We start from the raw sequence: 22,819 nt of genomic DNA on the forward strand, positions 1-22,819 counted from the left end.
TCATAGTCCACATTAAGTAAATATTAGCTGTTGTAATGGAAAACACAAAAGATCATATTATATTAGAAAATCTCTTCATGTAATATACCTCAACAATGAATCAAATGCTTTAAAACACAATACATTTAAACTAAGAGATATTTGATAAAAAGTCAACATTTATCCTTGATTATTTGTTAGTCATTCAAAAACTAAGGTAAAGAGTAGATTTTCTTAACATAAAAATATTTAACCTCTTGAGAAGCAACTTGCTTTACAGTTAAACAACTGAACATAGATTTTATTTAACATAAGATATTGTTTAATATGATAAAATGTTAAACATAGATTAAAAATGAGAAGAAATATGATTTCTGCACAAGAGAGGGTTACCTCCTAAGATAGGAAGGATGCACAAGAGAGAAATAGGGAAAATGCACTGAAATACATTTAGAATTGACAATAAATGCACATTATTAAGTACAAAATGAATATACAAAATTCAAAACTTTCCAGAAGACAAAAAAGTAACCACTCGGAAAACAGGACATGAAAAAAGGAAGAGCTCACTTACCCCTAGAAAGAATAAGCTAAACCCATAAAATGACCAGAAATAACTTTTGCAAGAAATAGACTGTCCCTGTAGTAAAAACTTGATGAGAGATATAAAATGTTTGGGTAAATGAAGAAACACATCGTATTCCTGGAAAAAACTGAGTATTTTAAAGATGTATTCCCAAACTAATTTATATACCAATAAAGTCATAGTTGTAGCTGAGAACTGAAAAAAATGATTCTCATGTTTAATTAGGATAATAAACATGGATGAGTAGCCTTTACTTTTTTGTGTCAAATAAAAAGTCAAGAGAAGGAAATAACAGATGTTATAATATTCACATATAAATCTACATTAATCATGTTCCTGTCAGAGAACAGGAACACAGATCAATAAAACACCTTAAAAACATCAAAAATCAATGGGAGAGAGAATTAATTATTCCATAAATGATGCTGAAAACTTTGTGGCTATTTTGAAAAAGAATTTTCAATCCTTAAAGCACATAATTTATCTAATTTTATATTGATTTAAACACCAAATACAAAAACGTGAACAAGAAAAACATTTACCATCTCAGAAGATGGGGAAAGATTACTAAGCACAAAAATAGTAAAACAGGAGCAAAATAAATCATGTCAAAATTAAAAGTTTGATAGTTATGCATATGAAATTTGAAACTTCTCTAAGTCAAAACAAGAATTAAAAAGTTAAATAACAAACTGTAAAAGCAGTTATAACTAGCAAAACAAGAGTTAACATCCTAACTATATAAAGAGCTCCCAGAGATCAATAAAAAGAATTAACGACGTTCTCTATAAAACAAATGAGCAACAGACTTGAAGATGCAAGGAGAAAATGTGTTAACAGAGTAAAATACAGGTTACTAACAAGCATGCAAAAAATTCTAATAGTAACTATTAAAGAAATGAATATTAGAATAAAACATTCATCTATACATTAAAAAGATTTTTTTAAAGGTTAAAATATGTCCTGGTAAAGAGAAATATTCTCAGGTAGAGAGGGAAGGTATAAAATTCTTTTAACTTTCTGGCAATATGAATACTGAAGTAATAAAAATATTCATGTCCTTCATATGAATTATTTCCACTTTCAAGAATCTCTTTGAAGACATTAACTAGAAAGTCAGCAGGGTTTTATTTAAGATTTTCCATTGCAGCCATTGTCCACAGCAGAAAAAATATTCCCTAAATTCCTAACAAGAGGGAGATGGTTATATATTCACATTACAGCAGAGCACATTCGAAAATATTGTTCAGTCACAAGAATGTTTTTGAAGAGTATTTAATGGTACAGTCAAAAGTATTCAATATGCTCTCAATTATGTATTTAAAAACCCTGTGAGCAATGAATAGAAAATATGTTGTGCAGAATATGCTTTTATGGTTTTGGAGGCATGGAATGATGATGAATTTTATTTTATTTTCTTCTATTTCCCAACCTATCTACAAGGAGCATATTGTTGCTTTATACTAATAGAAAATATTAAACTTTACTTTCAAAGATCTTAGGTAGCTTTCCCATAATAATGTAAAGTTTTGTTGGCTTCTTTCAGCAGAGAATTCTTGAGAAAGACTCACCCATGACCTCTGCAATCATGAACACGAAGCATATTGCTGAGGCAGCACAGAGTTTCCACTTGGCATGGGTCTGCTCATTTGCTCTGTCCTCCACTGCCCTGGAGTCGCTATGGCAGTGGTAGCCTCCCGACTCCAGCTCCTCGTGCCCCTCTCCAGGACGCTGGTCTTTATTCACAGGTTTCAGCTGGAGTTCCACACTATGGATGAGTTTGACAGATGGAGAAGTGAACACTGTGCTACAAATAATAATACCGTAAATTGGGGGATGGTGCAAGATATGTGTTTAGGAGCCAGACTGAGGATTCCAATACATATAAACATGGATAATACATCATAGCACTTTTTCCTGCTGGGTTCAAAGGACCCTCGTAAACCACCTTACCACTGCTTTGCAGTCTGAATCAATCAATGTTAAAATGAGAGTTGAAACCTACTTGTGCTTCCCAAAGTAGGCAGTGAATATCTGTTCTGTTCTAGCCATTCATAGAATCATAGAATTTCATAGACAGAAAGATTATAGAGAATATTCAGTCCAGTTCCACAGTTTCTTGTTTCTGTTTTTAATGATGTTTTTATTGGTGCATGGTATGTGTACATAGTTTTGGGGTATATGTGATAATTTAGTACATTCGTATAATTTGTAAACATCAAATCACTGTACTTAGATTATCTACCAGCTTCAACATTTGTCTTTTCTTTATGCCAGAAATATTCCAATTATTCTCTTATAGCTAATTTGAAATGTACAATGGATAATTGTAAATTGCAGTAATCCTACTGATTTGTCAAACACTACGTCTTATTTCTTCCATCAAGCCATATATTTGTACCCATTAATCATTTTCTCTATATTCCTCGGTTACCCTTACCCCAACCACCTTTCTGCTCTCTACTTTCATGAGATCTACTTTTGTAGATTGCACATATAAGTGAGAACGTGATATTTGTCTTTCTGTGTTTGGCTTATTTCACTTCATGGCAGCCTCAAAGTTTCTTGGCTGACATAACTGAGGTTCAGAAATGCTAAGTAATTGCTTATGGTCAAGCAGCCAGGAAACAGTGGCATGCATATTCTAAGCCCAGTATTTTCCCCACCTGACCACATACTGCCTCCCTGCCTCAACATTAATACACCTAAAACCAGTTTTTACTGACACAGATGTCAATGTGCATGGATCTTAAACTAATCTGACTCAAAATTATTTTTAATAGAACTCTTTTGAAGACATAAGTGAGATTCTGGAATTAAGGAGTTAGATTTCTGGCTTTGAAGGGAAAATAAATAAATACGTAAGCTTTAACTTGAAGAGTTATTTCATTTATTATATCACCATTCAGAATTTAAAATCTGATGGTTTTGCCTTAAATGATAATTATTATTATGGCTCAAACTATCATTATAGTTAGGTTTTTCATTATAAAAAATCTAGAATTACAGAAAAGCTCAAAGCAAAGGGGAAAATCACCAGTAATCTTACTTCCAAGAGACAAGTAAAATCAATACTTTGATGTGTAGGTTTAAAAGATACAAATACGCATTTTTGTCACATGATTCAGATTCATATTAGTCAGAAGGCTTTAGGTTGCAAGCACAGAAGACAAAGCTCTTGCTAGAATAATTAACAAGAATGAATTGGTTCCTTCAACTGAAAACATCTCTAAAGGCATCCAGGAACTCTTTCAATGGGGTTCTGGAACCATTTCTCCATAGTTCTTAACTGTGTTGCAATCTCAAGCTGATCTTCCTCATGGCAGTGGAATGGTTACCAAAGGTAATGAAATCATGTGCTTGCTTTTCACACATAGAGAGAGTCTCTCTCTATCATAATTGCCAAACAAGAATCTTGACGGGCATGCTGATTTGGCCATACGTAAACCAACCAGAGGACTATGGATGAGCTGGTTGGCCTAGGTCTTGTAGTACTCAGAAGACTGGCTAAACCCAGCCATACTGACTTTTAAAGCTCAACATAGGGTGAATTCTACCCAAATCACAGGGCTGAAACTCAGGAGGGAAGGGTTAGAATGGATACGAATAACATGACAGTGTCATGAGAAGATTCTACTGAAGATACAGCTTCTGAACCTGACACTTAGCTATATATGCACATACTAACCTTTTCTCAATTTATTACATTTTCTGTCATTATTTTTAATATACAGAGAGTATTATATTACCATACATGTGCCATAACATAATTAACTGATTTTCTATTATTGAACAATTCATTCTTTTTCAATTATTTGCTCACATAAGCATTGCTATGATTTATATCATTACAGTTAATCTTTGCTCAATACATTATCTCTATATAATGGAATCTTAAAAGGGAATTATTTAGTCACAAAGCACCTAACTTTCTAAGGATTTTTATGTATACTGCCAAATTGGCTTTGGGATGTTTTTATCAATGATGTTAACAGCACTCAGAATTTTGAGCTGTTTTAAATAATCTTCTTTGTGGGAGTAAGAAACATTCGGCAAGTGACAATTAAAATAATTATATCTTTAAATAAGTATATTTTTTATTTTGTTTTGTAACACATACCCTGATAATAAACAATAGAATTTTCTAATGGGTCACCAAATGTCATCAACTTAGAGGAGCCTGAGTTCTAATACAAAAGCATCATTGAAGTTTCCTCCTTTCTTGCACTGACAAGTCACCAAGGTTCTGGCACATCCTGGCTGCTGTGGTCATATGAAGCTGTGCTTTATTTTATGTTTTTCATGAATCTTGTGACCAGAGAAAATCAGGTGATAAGTGACCAGGAGACAAGATTTATCCTAGAGCAGCTTAAAAGCAAAACAAAGGCACGAATACAGGGGAACAGCCTCTAGGTAACCCCACAAGTATGAAAAGCATGGGCAATAGACTTGGTCTACTGCCTTCTTGTCCTGTACTCTACAATTAAGCAATATGGCTATTCTTTGAGCTGGGACTGCTCCTTGAAGTGCTAAGCCAGAATTCCAAAAGTGGGCTTCAGAGGGTTCACTGAAATTGTGTACAACATGCTCATGTGTGTATGATGTTTTGTGGGGGCAGGCAAGAGTGCACAGTCTCCATGGGCTCCCAAAAGGGTTTATGACCCCAGAGAACTTAAAAATCATTCCTCATCAGCTCTGCACATGTGGCTCAAGTGGCTAAGGTGCCAGCCACACACACCTGAGTTGGTGGGTTCAAATCTAGCCTGGGCACACCAAACAATAATAAAGGCTACAACCAAAAAAAAAAAAAAAAATGTGGTGGCAGGCACCTGTGGTCCCAGCTACTTGGGAGGTGGAGGCAGGAGAATCGCTTGAGCCCGGGAGTTGGAGGTTGCTGTGAGCTGTGAAGCCACAGCATTCTACCCAGGGCGACAGCTTGAGGCTCTGTATAAAAAACAAACAAAAAAAACCATTCCTTATCATCCCTTGCAGCAGTTCTCAACCTGTGGATCATGACTCCTTTGGTTACCTAAGGCCATCCTGCATTTCAGATATTTACATTATGATTCATAACACTAGCAAAATTACAGTTATGAAGTAGCAATGAAAACAATTTTATGGTTGGGGGTCACCACAACATGAGGAACTGTATTAAAGTGTCGCTGCATTAGGAAGATTGAGAACCACTGTGGCTTAAAGCAAAGTGCTCTAAGTCTCTCTTGATGCACAATAGGTCTTGATCTGAAAAATAATGTGAATTCTAAGTATTATATAAAGAAGGATGTAAAAAGCAAATGCTATGACGTATCAAAAAATGAAATGTGAATCTGCTAGTAATGAATAAATCCCAACAGATTTCTATACATTCAACTATGGCAAAGCTTTAGTTGAAAAGGATAATAGGCCAAAGAAATTTACTGCAATATCAAAGAGGAAATAGGGAGAAAATCAGAGCAAAATATAGGAAAAATATTAGAAAATTTGATGTCAGTAACCTATAACTTTGAGTTTGTCTCTTAAAATTTAGAAAATGGGGCTTTATTTTTGTAAACGTAGGGGAGCTTTTATGACTTTTTTATTTTTTAATTTTGTTTTTATTTGGTGGTAGAAGTTAAACGACTTTGCTACTGTATCTCTAAAATGGAGATGGCAAATCAGAGGGTGTCAAAAAATGTATACAGCTATGAAGAACGAGAAATTACAATTAAAATTGTAATACTCAATATATACCAATAACAAAAGATGGGTGAGTACAGGTCATATTGAGCACCTCTTATAATTGCAGAGGTCAAACGTGACTTAAGTGTTATAAATTTAACTGCGAGTAATAAAATGATTGTTGGTTAAGCCACTAAGTGTGGGGATGATGTGTTGCCCAGCAATAGATAAATGAAACCTTCCCTTTGTTTCCTTCAGATTTCGTTTCTTAGCAATATAAATTAAAAACTCACCATAAGTAGAAAAAAGGCAAAGAAGGAGAAAAAGGAAAAAACATCAGAGAACCAAGTTGTAAGATCTATGTAGTAGAGACAGAACAAAATAAATGAGAAGGGAGATTAGGAGGAAGAGTAAGAGGGAGTCTAGGCTCATGTAATCTCAGGCGGAAGCAGATGACGTATTCAGGGGGCCACACGGTGAAGGTGGAGACACAAAGGAAACGCTAAATTCATAGTGGGCAAGGGGCATCTGTCCAGAACGCAGCTCAGCCATACGTAACCATCTGACTTTGAGAAAAGCATTTGCTCTCTCTGACATTTTTTGCCTGGTAAAATAAGGGATAAGAATAAAGAAACTGTTCCAGATTTAATCTTTTTTGTTTGACAAGAAAATAAAAACGAGTTTGACAGTTTTTATAAACATTATGTCCTGAAATCCGTACCCAGGGATGAGGTGAAGAAGCCCCTGTAACTATGAATGATTGGCTTATTTGTGCAACAGAATGTTAATAATCCATTTTAAGGAGAAGGGGAATATTGTAGAAATGTTATTTCAATAATGTACAGATGTTATATCAATAGTGTCCAAAAGGTTAACAATGTATTGTCCAAAAGTACTGACTAATCTCACAACTACCCAACACGAGGCTTTGTTTTTAGTGCAGATTATCTCAAGAAATCATCTCTGTTCTAATATTCTAAGAAAATAATTCTTCTGATGTAAGATTATACATGTTCTGGATTCTTTGTTTTAAGCAAAGTCATAAATATTCTTTTGAAAAGTCTGTTTGCTGTGGCTAAAATATTTGATGCTATCAAACATAATATTGCTACTCTTTCAAATATTAATTTGGCTCCAGGAAACAAACAAAAATGTTACACATATTATTCATGGGTGAGGATTCTCTTAAATTCTGTCCCTAACTTGAATTTATTTCATATTTTTATTCATTCATTTACATATGCTGATATGTTTCTTTTTGCGCCCCACTCAGGTTTGACCCCCCAAACGTACCAAGCTCTCCTTCTTATATGTCTTTATCTTTACTGTACAATTATTATCAACCCAGAAAACCTTCCCCGAAACTGACTTTCTGTGAAGCGTTTCCTTTAATCCTATTCTAATTCATTTTTGTTTTTCATTTCTTGATCATCACTTCTGCAAAAGCTTTCTCTGACCCCAAAGTTTGGGTCTGCTGTAGGTTATCTCGTCTTCTCATTGAACGCTCCCAGCATGACACAAACATTCTGTTTTGTAGTTACCTAGTCCTTCCGTGTATTTCACCCTGGACTATGTTCCAAGAAGACAGAGTTCTGGGACTAGAAATCTTTGTCTTTTCCATGATGTAGGGCCAATATTAAGCACAGGTGTGCTTAATCAGTATAACAAATGAAACACAAATGAATGTATTGCCGGCGGAACTATGGGCGGTATTAAAAAGAACTGTAACTATGTCAAAAATTAAAATCAGCCATATTTGCTATAGGCCTATATGTTCATAATGGTATTTTATGATTAAGGAAGTAATAAATCATTTTAAGATCTATACAACCACAATTGAAAATTTGCTGTCATTGAAAAGTCCTTTTTCTAAATAAAAATTTAGAAATTTCTATTTTAAAAAAGTAATAAAACTTACTATCTAAGTGTGGAAATAAGAAAAAAAAGTAAACACGTTAGGTTGTATAGGTCCATTTTCTGCAAGAAAAACTACAGATAGAAAAGACTTTAATAAAGTCTTTATGCACTTAGGATATTTAAGGAACCAAACCAAAAGAATTGTACTTTTCAGTCTACGGTCAACAGCTTATAAAATGTTCCAAAATGACCCAAGTGGCAAAGTCAAAGTTTGAAATTCAGAAGCAATAGGATCTAGAAATGTATTGAATATTCAAGACGTAAAGTTGTGAGACAGATGCAGATGTCTGTTACCTGTCCAGTGTGAAGGCGTACATCTTGGTGGCTTTTTCATTCACAAGGTAAGTTCTTTCAGGAAACTCCATGATGGCCAAGATAAGAGCTGTTGTTGTTGAACTCACCGTCCAGTTTCTCAAACAACGCAGCACTGCAACTATTTACACACTTTCCAAAAATAAAAGGAATAAAATAACAAACCTCCTACATCGATGTTCTTGGTAGTCTGCTAAAGCCACAACCTCCTTGGAATATCAACTGGCCTCGTTTTTTCACCCACAAAAACTGACTACCCAGGGAGGTTTGCAGGTCTGTGTGTCTTTCTCGTGCTCTCTGATTCAATTGTGCTTAAAGGTAGAAGAGCTCACAGGTTTTCTACTAATTGCTGAGTAAGGGTTTGACCTTCAGAGCACACCTGGGTGAGCTGCAAATAGCTACTCTCTGTATACTAACTTTACTTTTTTCTTTTTATTAACATTTCACTCTTTTCCCCGTGTCTATCAACCTAACATTTTTCTCTGGGGATTTAGTTCTAAGATGACCTCTAAGCAGATGTCAGAATTTACTTCTCCTCGCCTAGGAGCATTTTGGGATTTCAATATTGAAGGGGAAGACAAGGGTCATTAGTCACTGAAGGCTGTGATCTGAAACCATCCTAATGTGGCAGCTTTGAAGCTCTTTTGACAGGCAAGAGAAGGGCTGTGCTTCAAGTAAATAACAGCTCTCCACCAGGCAAGAACTGGATGGAACCTTGTCCTCCCTGGCCAGGGTACCCTCTACAAAAGATAAAAGACACCCCCACGGAAAGTTTACCAGGCGTGCCAATCACAGCTCTTGGGAATGGAGCCTCCCTCGGACCTTCAACTCCTAGGAATTGACATTTTACTTCATTACAAAGCACGTTCCTTCCCAAATAAGAGGAGGGAGCCAATGGCAAGAGCCTGCTCTGACAGCCAGCATTTCTATTAGGGCTAAAAGACGCCCACAGCCTGTACAGGTGTGTGCGGGGTAGGGATGGGGGTGGAGGGTGGAGAAGAGGTCAACGCCAGACCATGCATGAGGCCTCTTGCTGTCTTCCATGGACACCAACTTCCTAGTGAGAAGACTAAGAGGGGTTTAATCCAGGGGTAACCCAGTGGCACCATGAGAAGTTGACCACCATGCTGAGTTGAGGTTTCCCAACCTTATGCCCCTAATAAAGTTATAATAATATTATTCTCTGAAAGGAGAATATGGCTCAATGGCAATCACAGTGAGAGAAGTCCCCTTTGGCTGAGAGTGAGCATCTTCAGACTCTTGTCCTGTCTGTGATGGGGCTGGACTTCTCATCAGTCCTGAGATTTCCAGCACTTTTGTGTACAACATAAATTCCAAGGTCTTCTCATAAGACCCCCCTACCTAACTCATCCTTAACTTTGTTCTGACAGTTGGGGAGGCCACTTTTCCATGCAGGAACATGCAGGAAATACTGGGGTTAGTGTTAGCAGAATAAAAATCAAGGCATCTTTCGCCTGTATGTTCTTACCCTTAACTTTGCAAAGTAACAGGCTATTCTGTGAAGGTAAAAGTAGGAAACCAGAAAGAATCCCTCACCTGTGAGAAGTAGGGCAGCCCAGGACCCTACTTCTCAGCTTGAACAGAAATAGAATCCAAGCAAACAAATGTCAAAAAATGAAGAAACTACTGGACATCAGGCTGAAATTCATTAACAGTAATCTCAGAGAAGGGAAGAAAAATGGATATGGATGCCCATTCAATGAGCATGGAGGATAACCAAGTTGTTAATGTGGGTTGCCTGTGGGGCAAGGACAGAGTGAGAGCAGGATGGGGCTGACATAGGACAGGGAAAAGTGGAGATGGAAAAGAGTATGTGAGAGACTCAAACAAAAGACAAGAAAATATTGTCCCCCCACAATGGATTCTATGATGTCTTCTATTTATTTGTAAGTTGAACCATATAAAATTGCCATTTTATAGGCTCTGTATGGTTTGATGTCAGCAATTTTATATGGTTCAACTTAAATATATATGCACATATGTAGTATGGATACTGTGTATGTGTGTGTGTGTGTGTGTGTGTGTGTGTGTGTGTGTAGAGAGAGAGAAACATGTATGATATATTTAAAAATAAATAAATGTGGCCAGGCACAATGGCACATATCTGTAATCCTAGCACTCTGGGAGACTGGAGTGGGAGGATCACTTAAGCTGAGGAGCTCAAGACCAGCCTAAATAAGAGTAAGACCTCATCTTTACTAACAATAGAAAAATGAGCCAGGCGTTGTGGTGGGCACCTGTAGTCCCAGCTCCTCAGGAGGCTGAGGCAAGAGGATTGCCTGAACCCAGGAGTTTGAGGTTGCTGTGAGCTAGATAGATTCTTGCACTGCACTCTAACCTGAAGCAAAAGAGTGGCATTCTGTCTCAAAAAAAGAAAAAAACAAAAAAAACAAATAAATAAATATGTATATTTGAAAAGTACTGGAAAATTAGGCACCATTTTCATCAAATATTTATGAATTTCTAAATGCCACTCTTAAAGACTGCTATAAAGAAAAGTTTCTGTTGTGAATAGCCTAAGAGCAGAGAAGGGTGGATTATAACAAAATTTTTATGTTAAAGAAGTAAATGTTGGTGCTATTAATTTAGATGTAGATAAGTTATGATTAAGAATTGCCCATATGTTAAGCTAAGTAAAATATACATCTGTTGTCCACCTTATTCTCTTAAAAATTCATTTTAACTGTACTGTAATTTCTCCTCCCGAATGTTTGTGTGTCCTCACAACATGTATGAAACATTTTCCATCCTCTCCGACTAACCTTTTGTCTACGTTGGCGTGAACCAACCGCCAAGGGCCAACTGCCTGTTAGGAACCAGCAGCCCTAATTAGGCTTCACAAGTAGCCCAGAAAATGTATTTGGAAAGCAGCTCAGATCAAAAAAGAAAATCCCATCTCTTGTTGACAGTTACTTTTGATGGGCCTCATGTTGCTCATCCCAGTTTCCTAGGCAACCAGCTTCTAAACCATCCTGAATTACAGGTTGTCCTCCCCACCTACTCTGCATCATAAGCTTGTAGCAAGTGAATGGGCAAAATGCAATCTATAAGAATTACCTCTGGGAATAAATATTCTCTCAGCCACAAGAACATCACTGACGTAACCAAGAACGGGTTGGGTCCCTAGTGCTATTGCCAGCAGCAATTTTTTAATGGGATTTTACAAACAGTAGTATACTCTTGTGCAAGAGTTATTTACACAAGTGTCTTACACGTCTTTGATATTTCACTTGCAAAAAGGACGTGTGTGTATTTATGCAAAGCTATTGTGGTCATCCCTGGACACTGGGTACCAAGTTCTCACGATGTGTGCTCCCAAAGTTTAAACCCGTTTTTTCAGCAACATTACATGGTGCCATTGCTTGCACGTAACCATCTTTTAAAGAGCAACAAAAAAGTGCCTATTCTTAAATGATAAATGTGGATTTTCATCGTGTTTTGCTCTTTGGGTTTGTGTCAAGAGGTAGTGCGGTGAAGTGGTTTAATACATGGTCTTTGAAGTTAGATGGACGTAGTCGTGATTTCCGGTGTGACCTTGAACAAGTTGCCTGACCTCTGGTGTTTTTTATCTTCTCTGTAAAATGGGGACATTGATAGAATCCATCTTACAGAGGTTTTGAGAAGAAAAAAAGACAATACAGGCAGTCCCTGGGTTACAAATGAGATAGGTTCTATAGGTTTGTTCTGAAGGTGAATTTGTATGTAAATTGCCAGGAGTACATTTGCCAATCACCTGTACTATCCTCTGTTCCTAAATGCTAGCTGTACAACAGTTGGGAGTTTGTAACTTGGGAACTTACTTTAATACTCTCCATTGGTAAGTGCGAGTTGTATGCAAATCGGGTGTTTGCAACTAGGGGACTGCCTGTCTGTATAAAAGTTCTTAGTATACAGTCCTTGGCGTGTCAAGTTTTCTATTGCTGTGATATATACTTGGCCATGGACAAGCACAACATTTTGACTGTCCCTGAAGATTTGATCCGGTCTTAGGAGAAAGCTAAGAATTACCCATGAATGTAAAAATCCATCAAGGAAATAGAGATTGTCAAAATAAAAAAGAAGAAGAAGAAGAAGATCTGACAACTTCAGCCTTTAATTGTATGACTTTGGGTAGATGTCTCAAACTCTCTGGGCTCAATTTGCTCAAATTATAGATGTATGCCTGCTTTGCACTACCCCTTACCCGTGGAGTGCCATTCAGAATGAGGCCTTGGTGATATGCCAGGGACTACACTAAAAACTTTTATACATGGGGGAAGGAAACAGGGAAGGAAATTCAAATTCAACCAGTGTAATCACCTACTAAATATTCTGGACTTATGCGTCCTCATGCAGACTGTAAAGATCTTATTATTTCCTGGCTGAACAGTATTTCCTTAGCAAGGTAACTCCTCGCATTACTACAATGTCAGGTTTTCAAAAGTTCCATCCCGAAACATGAAAACAAAAACATTGGAAATTTAATTGGATTGTATTTTAGAGAGTATTATGAAAATTTTATTTTAATCTAAAGTAAATGTGCGTGTAACATAAACTATTTCCTATATATCATACATTACTTGAAAATGTCCTGAAAGCCATCTGACTTTTATTTCCTTCTTGACAAATTAGAACTGTAACATTTTTTAACCATCTTTATTATTTAAAGAGATGGAGCTGTAGAAATGTTCCAGTGAAAATGCAATTTGTATTTGTTGGGAAAAGAAACACTTGATAAAAAATGGACACTAAAAGAATAAGAGAAATATTTTATTAAGTATCACAGATGCAATTAAATAATATAAAAATAAACTGGCAGTATTTTGGTGGGGGGGAACATTGGGGCTTAGTAGTTGAAATGTTTATGAAGTATATATTTTATTGATCAGGCTTCATATACCACACTTCTTTTTCCAAGCACTCTGCAAATTCAAACTAATTAACCCTTAAAAACACTCTCTAATCTAGCTATGGATACATCTGTCCTACGAACTCCAAAGCAATGATCTTCTGGCCTCACAATCCCACAGCTGAGGGATTAAATCAGGGATTAAATCAATTTAATAAAATCAATAAATGAGTTCATTAAATCATTAATAAAATCAATAAATGATTTCATTAAATCATTAATAAAATCTCTCTTCTTGATTTTATTCATATAAACAAGCAAGAGAGAATTATGAGGATCTAACTTATTATTTTAAGGCATTATAACACAAAAGGCAGGCAAAAATATATGTTTTAATATTCCTAATATTCCAATTCCTTGGTCTATAAATGCACAGAACATCACTGAAAAGTTAAGCATTGAATTCCCAAATTAAAAAAATCGTAATAAAGCCCTCTTGTTACTACCTGGAATGCCACCATTTAATTTTCATGAGTCCTGTTCACTTTCCTTTGCTGAAAGACCTTAGGGAACCATGATTCATCTGTGGGAGAAAGATTTTCATGGACAGTCCCCAGGTGAATGCCAAGAGAGCAAAGGCAAAGCTCATCTTCTGCTCTGAATCTCAGAACCAGGATTTATTTGACTCCTGGCTGACAAGACAGCCCCTCAGGAGATAGTCCAGGCGACAAGACAAAGCTGCCTCAGAGCTCCCCCCTGCAAGACTGAGCCAGTTGCTTTTCACGTCGAATCCAAAATGCATCAAGGGATGGCAGCTGTCTTTCCTGCCTGAAAGCACAACCACAAGGCATTGCAACCAATTCATCTCTTCTTTTGATATTAATGAATTTGCTTCCAGGAAGTCTACATTTTAAAATGCTGCTAATCCAATTGTCACAAATTTCTCTACTACCATCCAGGGACTGGTTCTTTGAACTTGCATCCAACGAAGATAAGTGAAGCATCACATTACCTTTTGTGGCCCTAAGCTCTCTCCCCAATTACTTAGATGTTGGTCAGTGAGTAGATGACAGGAGCTTCTACTTCTTTTGCAGTCCGCTAAGCCCAAGAGAAAACAAAAATGGGCATTTAATTATAACGAGCTAATACAGTGTTATCGAAAATATTGTGTTTAGCAACTGATCTTTTAAAAGCCTATTGTGCCCAGGATCATATTGCCTTTTACCATTCAGAATCTAAAAGAAAGAAGATGGTTTTCTGAGTCTCCACCAGAAATGGAACATTTCATTCACAAAGTGAAAATTTCATTCTAAACATTGTAAACCTTCATATTAAACTATTACCAAAAAACAGTTCAAGACACAATGAGATGTTCTCCATTTTAAGTATTATTTATACTGCAGAAATCAATAGGGCAAGACAATATGAACAATTTATGTTAAGATTTGGTTAAAATGGGATTTGGCAGAACCTGCATTTCCTAGTCACAAGTTAATTTCCAAGAAAGCTAGTGAATAGTAAACTCAGACATCCTTGGACTTTTTCTATGGAAGGAAACAGAAGAAGAAATCAATTCTATGGTTCAAATAATATTCCAGTGAATACTAATATTCCATTACTTCTTAGAATCATCATTATTATTATGCTGTTGTCAGCAAATGAGGATCAATTATGTTTAATTTACTTTATACTATATAGTCATTTCTCCTTCATTTTTTAATAAAAATCAAGCCCTCTACTAAAATGAGGTATAATGATTAATCCTGAAGTTTAAACACAATAGATTCTTTGTCTGCTCACATATATCCTTTCAACGGCTGACTGGCCAGATTAGAACCTTTGGAGCACTCTACTCTTATCCAACATGTTCATTAGCTACTAATTCAAACTCTTTGCTGGGTAGATGTGATTGTCTCATCTTTCCCTAATGGTGTATTAAGCCTGCTCTAATCATAGTTCTTGAGAATGGCCTGTATGACACCAGAATCCAGCCTGATCACCCATTTTAGTTCATACCACTGCCAAAACGAACATCTTTTCATGCTGAATGCATGGCTACATTGCTTGCATTGTAAGTTAAAGTCTGAGTGGCAGTTGTGTCCCTCACCCAGGGAGTGTGCCATATATCCGTGCATTGATCCTGTTGGTTGAGAACCTATACAACCCCTTTCCATTCTCCCCACTTCTTGAATTTATTGAGTTTTCTCTCATGTGAGCACGTCATTGTTCAACTACTAGTTTCAACTAAGAACTGAGCTCATGAGATCCACTTCTCTCCCTCTCACTGATTTTCAGGGTTTCAGTGAATATAAGCTCGCTTCCTTCTGCTCCAATTTCCTAATCAGAAAGAAGACAATGACATCACTGTGCCCCCTCAGAAGGCTCTTGTCAGTGAAATAATCCCCTTCTTCTTTTGGACTAGAGAAATCACATTCCAAGCATTTTATGGTGTTAAATATTCACACTAAACATGGAGAAGTCATTTATAGATAAAAATAAATAAAACATACTATCAGGTAAATGCCAGCAAAGTAAAAATGTTAACACTTATTATTTAAAAACCAACAAAAGATAGGTTTAAAATTTAAAAGGTGAACAATGAGCGATAAGTCCTCCTCTTACCTGAGCTCCAAGGAATAAGTCAATTTTTAAAGAGTATTTTGAATATCTTAACAAAATGTTTTGTGCATTTATGGGTGTATGTGTGTGCATGCACACACACTCACACTCATGCACACACGCATGCCTTTGTAAACCAACTTTGCCAGATTTTTGTGAGGCTGCTGTCTGATAACTGCTAGGGCAGCATCAACAATAAAAGTTATTTTCTTTTCTAGGGTTGTTTCTGGAAGACCTCCAGGCCTATCATCTACCTCCTGGGCCAGAAAGTTTTGAATGCTTTTGGCCACTGTTCCATAACTCCCCCACTGCAGAAACTGCAGCCCCACTTCTCACCTCATGTCTTGTTTACTAGCAAATTGAACTGGCTTAAGTTCACAGATGTGGTTTTTCACTGGGAAAAACGTGAAAGAAGAAACCAAACAGCACCAGGAGACAACTCAGTCCATTGCTCAACCCAACAATCACCACATCCTCTTCCCCGCAAGCCTTAAAATTTCCACATGTAACAACAAAAAAAAAAAAAAAGAAAATTTCCACATGTAGTGGCTAAGTTCTGAGCTCATGATAAGTGCTAGAATTTCTTTTTTTTTTAAGACGGAGTCTCACTCTGTCGCCCTTGGTTGAGTGCCATGGTGCCTTAGCTCAAAACAACCTCAAACTCTTAGGGCTCAAGCAATCCTTCTGCCTCATGTTCCCTAGTATCTGGGACTACAAGAGCCACTACAACACCTGGTTAGTTTTTCTATTTTGAGTAGAGACAGTGTCTCACTGTTGCTCAGGCTGGTCTCCAACTCTTGAGCTCGAGCAATCTGCCTTCCTCAGCCTACCAAAGTGCTAGGATGACAGGTGTGGGCCACCATGCCTGGCCAGTTCTAGCAATTTAAACAGACATTACATCTACTCTCCAAGAATTTATAACGTAAGAGAGAATTGCCTTTGAAAAGCAATACAGTCGGTGCTGGGTGATATACGATACTCATCACAAACTATAATAGCAACATGTCACAGTACCGTTGGAATTTTATCCTTAAAGTATATAAATTTCATTCACAAAACCTGAACAAAGAGTGGGGAAGGCAGAAAGTGAACATTGCCAGCCCCATTATCTTCAGTGTCAACAGCAAACATTAGAAACTCCTATGTGAGCCCACTGGATTATAAGATCTAGTTCTGTCAATCAACACCAGTATCACTCACCGCACATTATTTTATGATGGCTCACGGCTTTTAAAAAAAAAAAAAAACACTCATTCTCTGGAGCCTGAAATTATAGACACAAAATTTTAACATTATTCTGAACAGTTAGACAACAGAAAATGACACGTTCACATTGTCACATGAATCCAGATATTTTCCTGTCTTTAAGGAAAATGTTACAGGAAGGTGAGTCTTTTCCAGCTTAGTCTAATTATAGGAGTAATGACAGGACACAAGGACTAGCCCCTCCAACACCCCAAGGGCAACATTATCCTGGTTGGTCGGTGCTGCAGATCTTTTTGGTAGAGAGTTTCACTTATTTTTCTTCTGTTTGATGTTTACAAACAGTCAGTAACTTATTATTCAGTAGATGAAAGGGAGGAAATGGGAAGTTTACCAAAAAATAGTAATTTAACTAAGACATTAAGTAATGTGAAAAGACTAATGAGAAGTGTGAGTTGCCCAGCATTTTCCCCTAAGAACTTCCACAAGATGCCATCGAAAACAAACGTGGTCCACATGCTGAGCAGATTTTAGAGCTGCTTTGCTAACATGAACACCTGTGGATGTGACAGTGAGCCTCTCTTCTACAAAGTGGAATGGTGTATAGTTTTCACTGAACTGGCTACTTTGTTTTTTAAGCAGGCACTCAAAAGAATAAGTTTTAGTTACCTATAAAGTGTCCCCATTAAACACCCCCTCCAATACTGCCACCTTTGCCTGAAATACTTCTTCTTGTGCACATGAATGCTGCCTTCTCATTCTGCCAGGCAGCACCGGCTAGGGGGACCCTTCTCAGATCTCCCCACGCAAAGCAGAGAAATCTCAGCCATCTCTAGTTTTTCTCTTTTACACGACCCCCTTTATTCTTTGCAGATCCCTGTTACTACCCCTGTTACCACTTTGGTTTTTAACTTATTGCTTCTCATCTCATCTCCCCCATGAGAGGGGAAACTCTGTGTAGGCAGGGGCTTTGGTTGTTTTCATCCTCTTGTTCCCTCAGTTCATAGATTAGGGTGTCTGGCATATCACAAGCGAATGATTTGAGGGGACTAAATAAATAGATGGATGGGTGGACAAATGGATGATGGATTGGTGGAATATACTGCTGAGAAGGTATTACACAGTGATTCAGGGTAAAAACTTTGAAGTCAAGTAGTCTTGGGTGTCATTCATCAACTGGGTCACCATAATCTTCTGAATTTGCTTTCTTACCTGTAAAATGCAGATAATCAATTTATCTCTACTCCTAATTTCTCCAGGATGATTTTAAAACTTATATTCAATAATTTAGATAAATGGCACTTCACGGCAATGCTTAATAAGTAAAGGACATTCATATTAAGACGTGATACCTAAAACCAGACTGTTATCATCTAAGCAATTCTGCCCCATTATAAAAAAAAATCACAAAGTACTTTCATGTCTAGTTGTCAAGTCAACTAACCTGGAGAAAAAAGCTATCCTAGATTGTTCTTTTCTGCCTTTAAAACATAATATTTGGAGTTGTCAGGGATATTAAGCTTGAAATTGCACTGCTAACTGGCAGTTCTTAGTCACTTCTTTCCTTCCTTGAGGGGGAAAAAGAACAAGACAGTAGAGAGAGGAGAATAGTTGAAACCGATCCATTCTGGAGGGGAAAACAAAAACAGAAAAAAACCTCTGACATTCACTAGATAAACTGTTACAGACCCAGATGCTGTTTTAATTATTTTTTCTTCTTAAAAGTAAATTATCACCTTATTTCTTTCACTAACATTTTCAGAATTGATCTTATTCTAGTGCTACTTAAATTTCTAAGTACAATCAATTGTACAGTAAACATGCATTTTAAAGTATATGTGGAGAGAGCCAATTTGTTAGAAGACATGAGGAGTTTACATTATTTTTCACTGGTGCAAAACTAATTGACTTTTCTCAGCCATTGCACAAACATTTACTTTTCCATTTCATCATACTTATAATTGCAGCTGAAATTAGTAAAGGGCATAAGCACCTGGCAAAATCTGGAGCAGGAAGGTTTTCATTTTTAAGTGTCTTTCATAGCCTCATTGATTTCCCAAGCCTTAAGAGCCATTGCTGATGGAGGTCTCATACTCTCTACAATGCCCCTCCTTCCTGACAGCACAAATTTCCCATGTCTATCTACCTTCCTTCACAGCAATATATTATGATTTTTTTCCTTGAGTTGAAAAGAAATTCTTAAAATATATGTGTTCTCTGATACTCCAGAAGTAGAGATGAAAATTAGTGGCATAAACTCCTAGCTCTTCCTCGACCACATGAGAGTCATGCAAATCTGGGCTGTTGTCTCTTCGTGCTGAATACCTGAAAAATAAAAAAGCCTAAAACAACAGGAAAAATTTTCATAAAAGAACAAAACCCATAAGACAAAACTGCATTTCCAAGTTTGGAGACTACATAGATTCAAAAATCTCAAATAAAACAAAGAATTTTATTAAACACCAAAATTTCTTATTCTGATTAAAACTCCTGAACATATTTTGACTTAACTACATAAGGGGTTTCCTGGCACCTCGACCTAGTTGACTTTAACTTTCAATTCCATAGTCTATGGAAAATCAAAGTCTTCCCTGTATTTTGATAACTTTCTTGGAGAGCACAAAGGATACAGGGAATGCAGGACAGTGTCTTCCTCCAAGGTTGGCTACTACGTACCTGGCCTCCATTAGCAATATATTGAATTCTTTTTCATCTCTGCATGGAAGAAATGTATGCACACAATGCACTGATGAATGTAGCAGACTTCACTGAAGATGCGGGTCAAGATGAAGGAGGATGTCCACTGCAGCATGTGAACCATTTGGCATGTGCAAGAAAAGGGGAGGCATCACTGTTCTGAAATAGTACTTCAGTCATCTTACTGATAGTTTTGGGATGTTCACTGGCTTTCACCCTTTTTGCCTTAGTCTTTCTGGTGACTTCTCTCTCTTCTTTTTTTTCTTTTTCTTTTTCTTTTCTTTTTTTTTTTTTTTTTTTTTTGTTGTTGTTGTTTTTCTCTTCTTCCCTTACAATCACAGCAATATCTTAAACTTACCCCACTTAGAGTGATTCAGTGATAATCTTCTGTCGCCCACTTTTTGTTAGTTCTCAGCCCTCACACCCAAAATGTCTATCAAGATATTTTTCCAGACGAGAATACCAAGTTGAAAACTTGTGGACTAACAACTAAGTACACACATGAGAGAAAAACTCAATTAAATTCAAAAAGGGAGAGTAAGTTCCCACCTAACTGGAATAACGTCCAGGCATATGGTATAACTTGGGTGAAGGTCACAACTACGGCTCCAGCTTAACCTTACAAAGGCAAACCTAAATGCCTGTACCCTCTCATTAACCCAAAATCTATGTGTGTTTTTAAAAAAGAATCCTCTCACTGAAAAGAAATTCGAATGCTAAAATTTTGTTATCTCAATCTTTTGTTTGTCTTTTCCTCATTTCACTAAATGCTACCTATGTGTCCATATTTACTGCTATTCCTGATTTTCAATTAATATTTTTTTCTGGAGTTGGGGAGAACTTTTCTGCCTTTTTGAAACTAGAAATTGGATGTAGCCATGTTGCTAATTCTACGCTGTGGATCAAGAGTGAAACTTGAGTTGAGGTATTTAAGTGCCAAGGTGAGATCCCACAGCACTGATTCTTCCTTGCTGTGGCAACCATGAAAGCATGTGTAGAAATTGAGCCTGCATCACCCTGGGTGCCTGAATGACAACAGTGGATCAGCAGAGCCTTCCTCTTATCCTGTACAGCACTTGTAACATGAGAGTAAGCACATCTTTGTTGCTACAAGCATCTGAGATCTGTGACTTACTTGTTTCTGTAGTATACACGAGCCTTTCTGACTCATACAACATTCTTACTGGAATAGCTTGGTACGATTCTCTGTTCCTCTCTTTCTATGATCAAAGTTTGCATTTCCTTAGGCCACTTTTTACTATCAAGGGAATGAGTATATAAAAATGGGTACATAGTCTTTGCAATATTCTCCATGAGTCTCAATGCCTGAAAAAGACTATTTTTGGCGAATTTGCTCATGGGAAGCCCTTGGTGCTTACACCTAACCATGCCCTTCCTCTGCTTTGCCTCTGTCTGGGACATTTCCTGTCAGTAGTCTATCAGGTTGAAATTAACCAGGCACTTGCTTCCCAAGGATGTAATAAGGATGTGCCCACAAAGGGTGAGAGATGAGAGATTTCCCCACACCAATAAAACATTCCAGCTATACCAACCAGTATCTATTGCAAGCTATTTGTTCAATTTCCTCATCAATTCCTGAATGTTTCATTTCCTTTACATACCTTATACATGAATTGAGAAATTGAAATAAGCAACTCTCTTGTATGTGAAGTACTTTAAGAATGGCATACTGTGTTCTTAAATTAAAATGTGGTGATATCACACAATTCTATAAATTTACTAACAATCATTGAATTGTGTATGCAAAACAAGTGAACTTTATGGTAGGTGAATTATACCTTTAAAAAGCTGTTAAAAATTGACAAAGGAACAGAAATAATTGCTTTAAATAATTTTAAAAATAAAATAAATTGATGTATATTTTAAAATTTTTATATTACCCTGCACACAAAAGATACCTCATAAACTTTCAAGAAGTATTAACATGGTCCCAGGGTATTAATGGCTAATGATGAAATTAGTTAAGGTTTCTAATTAATATTACATGTAAATTTTCCTTCATGTTATTTTAATATTGATGGCCTATTTATGTAAATGTCACCCGTTAGTCTCATTCTGATGTCTGTTTATGCATTGCATAAAATCAGCTAGATCACATTTTTAAAACATGAAGGTATCTGGTCAGGGAGTAGACCTTTACTCTCTGTGTCATCAGAGCAAGTGAGAAGTTTTAAATGTCAGCACCTTCTATCTGTTGTTATGTATTGAAACTTAGGCCCAGAAGAGAAAGGTTAATTTCCCTATGGCAAAGGGCAAAGGGTGAAAGTGAAGGAGATGAAGCCTAGCCTGAGGTTTGCTCCCGGGGAGAGACAGAAGATGAAAAAACTTACCACTAATTTATTCAACAATGTTTGTTACAAGCCTATTCTATGGCAAGCAATGGCTCATGGTGCATAAGTCCAGCAAGACCCTCTCTTATAAAGCGTATATTCTAAAACTATAGAGGAGCACCTGGTACCATGTAAAAACTAACAAGCTCTGTCATGACTTGAGGAGCAACAGACTTGAGGCTTTCTAAACAGAGGAGCAGAACCCGTGGAGGGGATGGAGACCATGATCCTTTATAAAATAAAGGCAGATTGTGGTCAGCCACAAAGACATTAAAGATGTCACAAGACTTGGCAGTCCTAACTCATCAGAAAGAAACTGTGCCTTTAATGAGGTGGTCTTTGTTAGAGTATTCCAAGCTTGAGTGTGGGGGCCCATAACCAAGTCCTATGCTAAGTGAGAATATGAAAATGTTTAAAATTGTCTGCCTTAATTATGGGGACATCTGGGGCTACAGCAGATGTCAGCACTCAGATGAAGAATGCTTGTAGATGGTGAGTCCAGCTGTTGGAAGCTGTGGAGAGAACAGACAAGGAGACAAGACTGGATGGCTTAGGTTAAGGGGATGAGCCTTAGAGGTGAAAGGCTTGGGTTCAAATCCAAGTTCTGCTATTTATGAGCTAGGTAACTTTGGGAAAGTGATTTACTCA

The 22,819-nt window shown here is 37.0% G+C and overlaps 1 protein-coding gene across 1 annotated transcript in view; it reads right to left on the minus strand.

The window, feature by feature from the left end:
• SLC30A8 (solute carrier family 30 member 8) overlaps nucleotides 1-8,505 on the minus strand; it is a 33,669-nt gene extending 25,164 nt beyond the window's left edge. Inside the window, exons 1-2 of the mRNA XM_003782392.1 lie at nucleotides 8,435-8,505; nucleotides 2,137-2,333 (exon numbers count right to left, since the gene is read on the minus strand). Of these exons, the coding sequence (XP_003782440.1) occupies nucleotides 2,137-2,333; nucleotides 8,435-8,505 (268 nt within the window). The remainder of the gene's footprint in view (nucleotides 1-2,136; nucleotides 2,334-8,434) is intronic.
• Nucleotides 8,506-22,819: the final 14,314 nt, after the last annotated feature.

Source organism: Otolemur garnettii, unplaced genomic scaffold, assembly GCF_000181295.1.
Source record: "Otolemur garnettii isolate 467f Iridium unplaced genomic scaffold, OtoGar3 scaffold00004, whole genome shotgun sequence".
Classification (NCBI taxonomy): domain Eukaryota; kingdom Metazoa; phylum Chordata; class Mammalia; order Primates; family Galagidae; genus Otolemur; species Otolemur garnettii.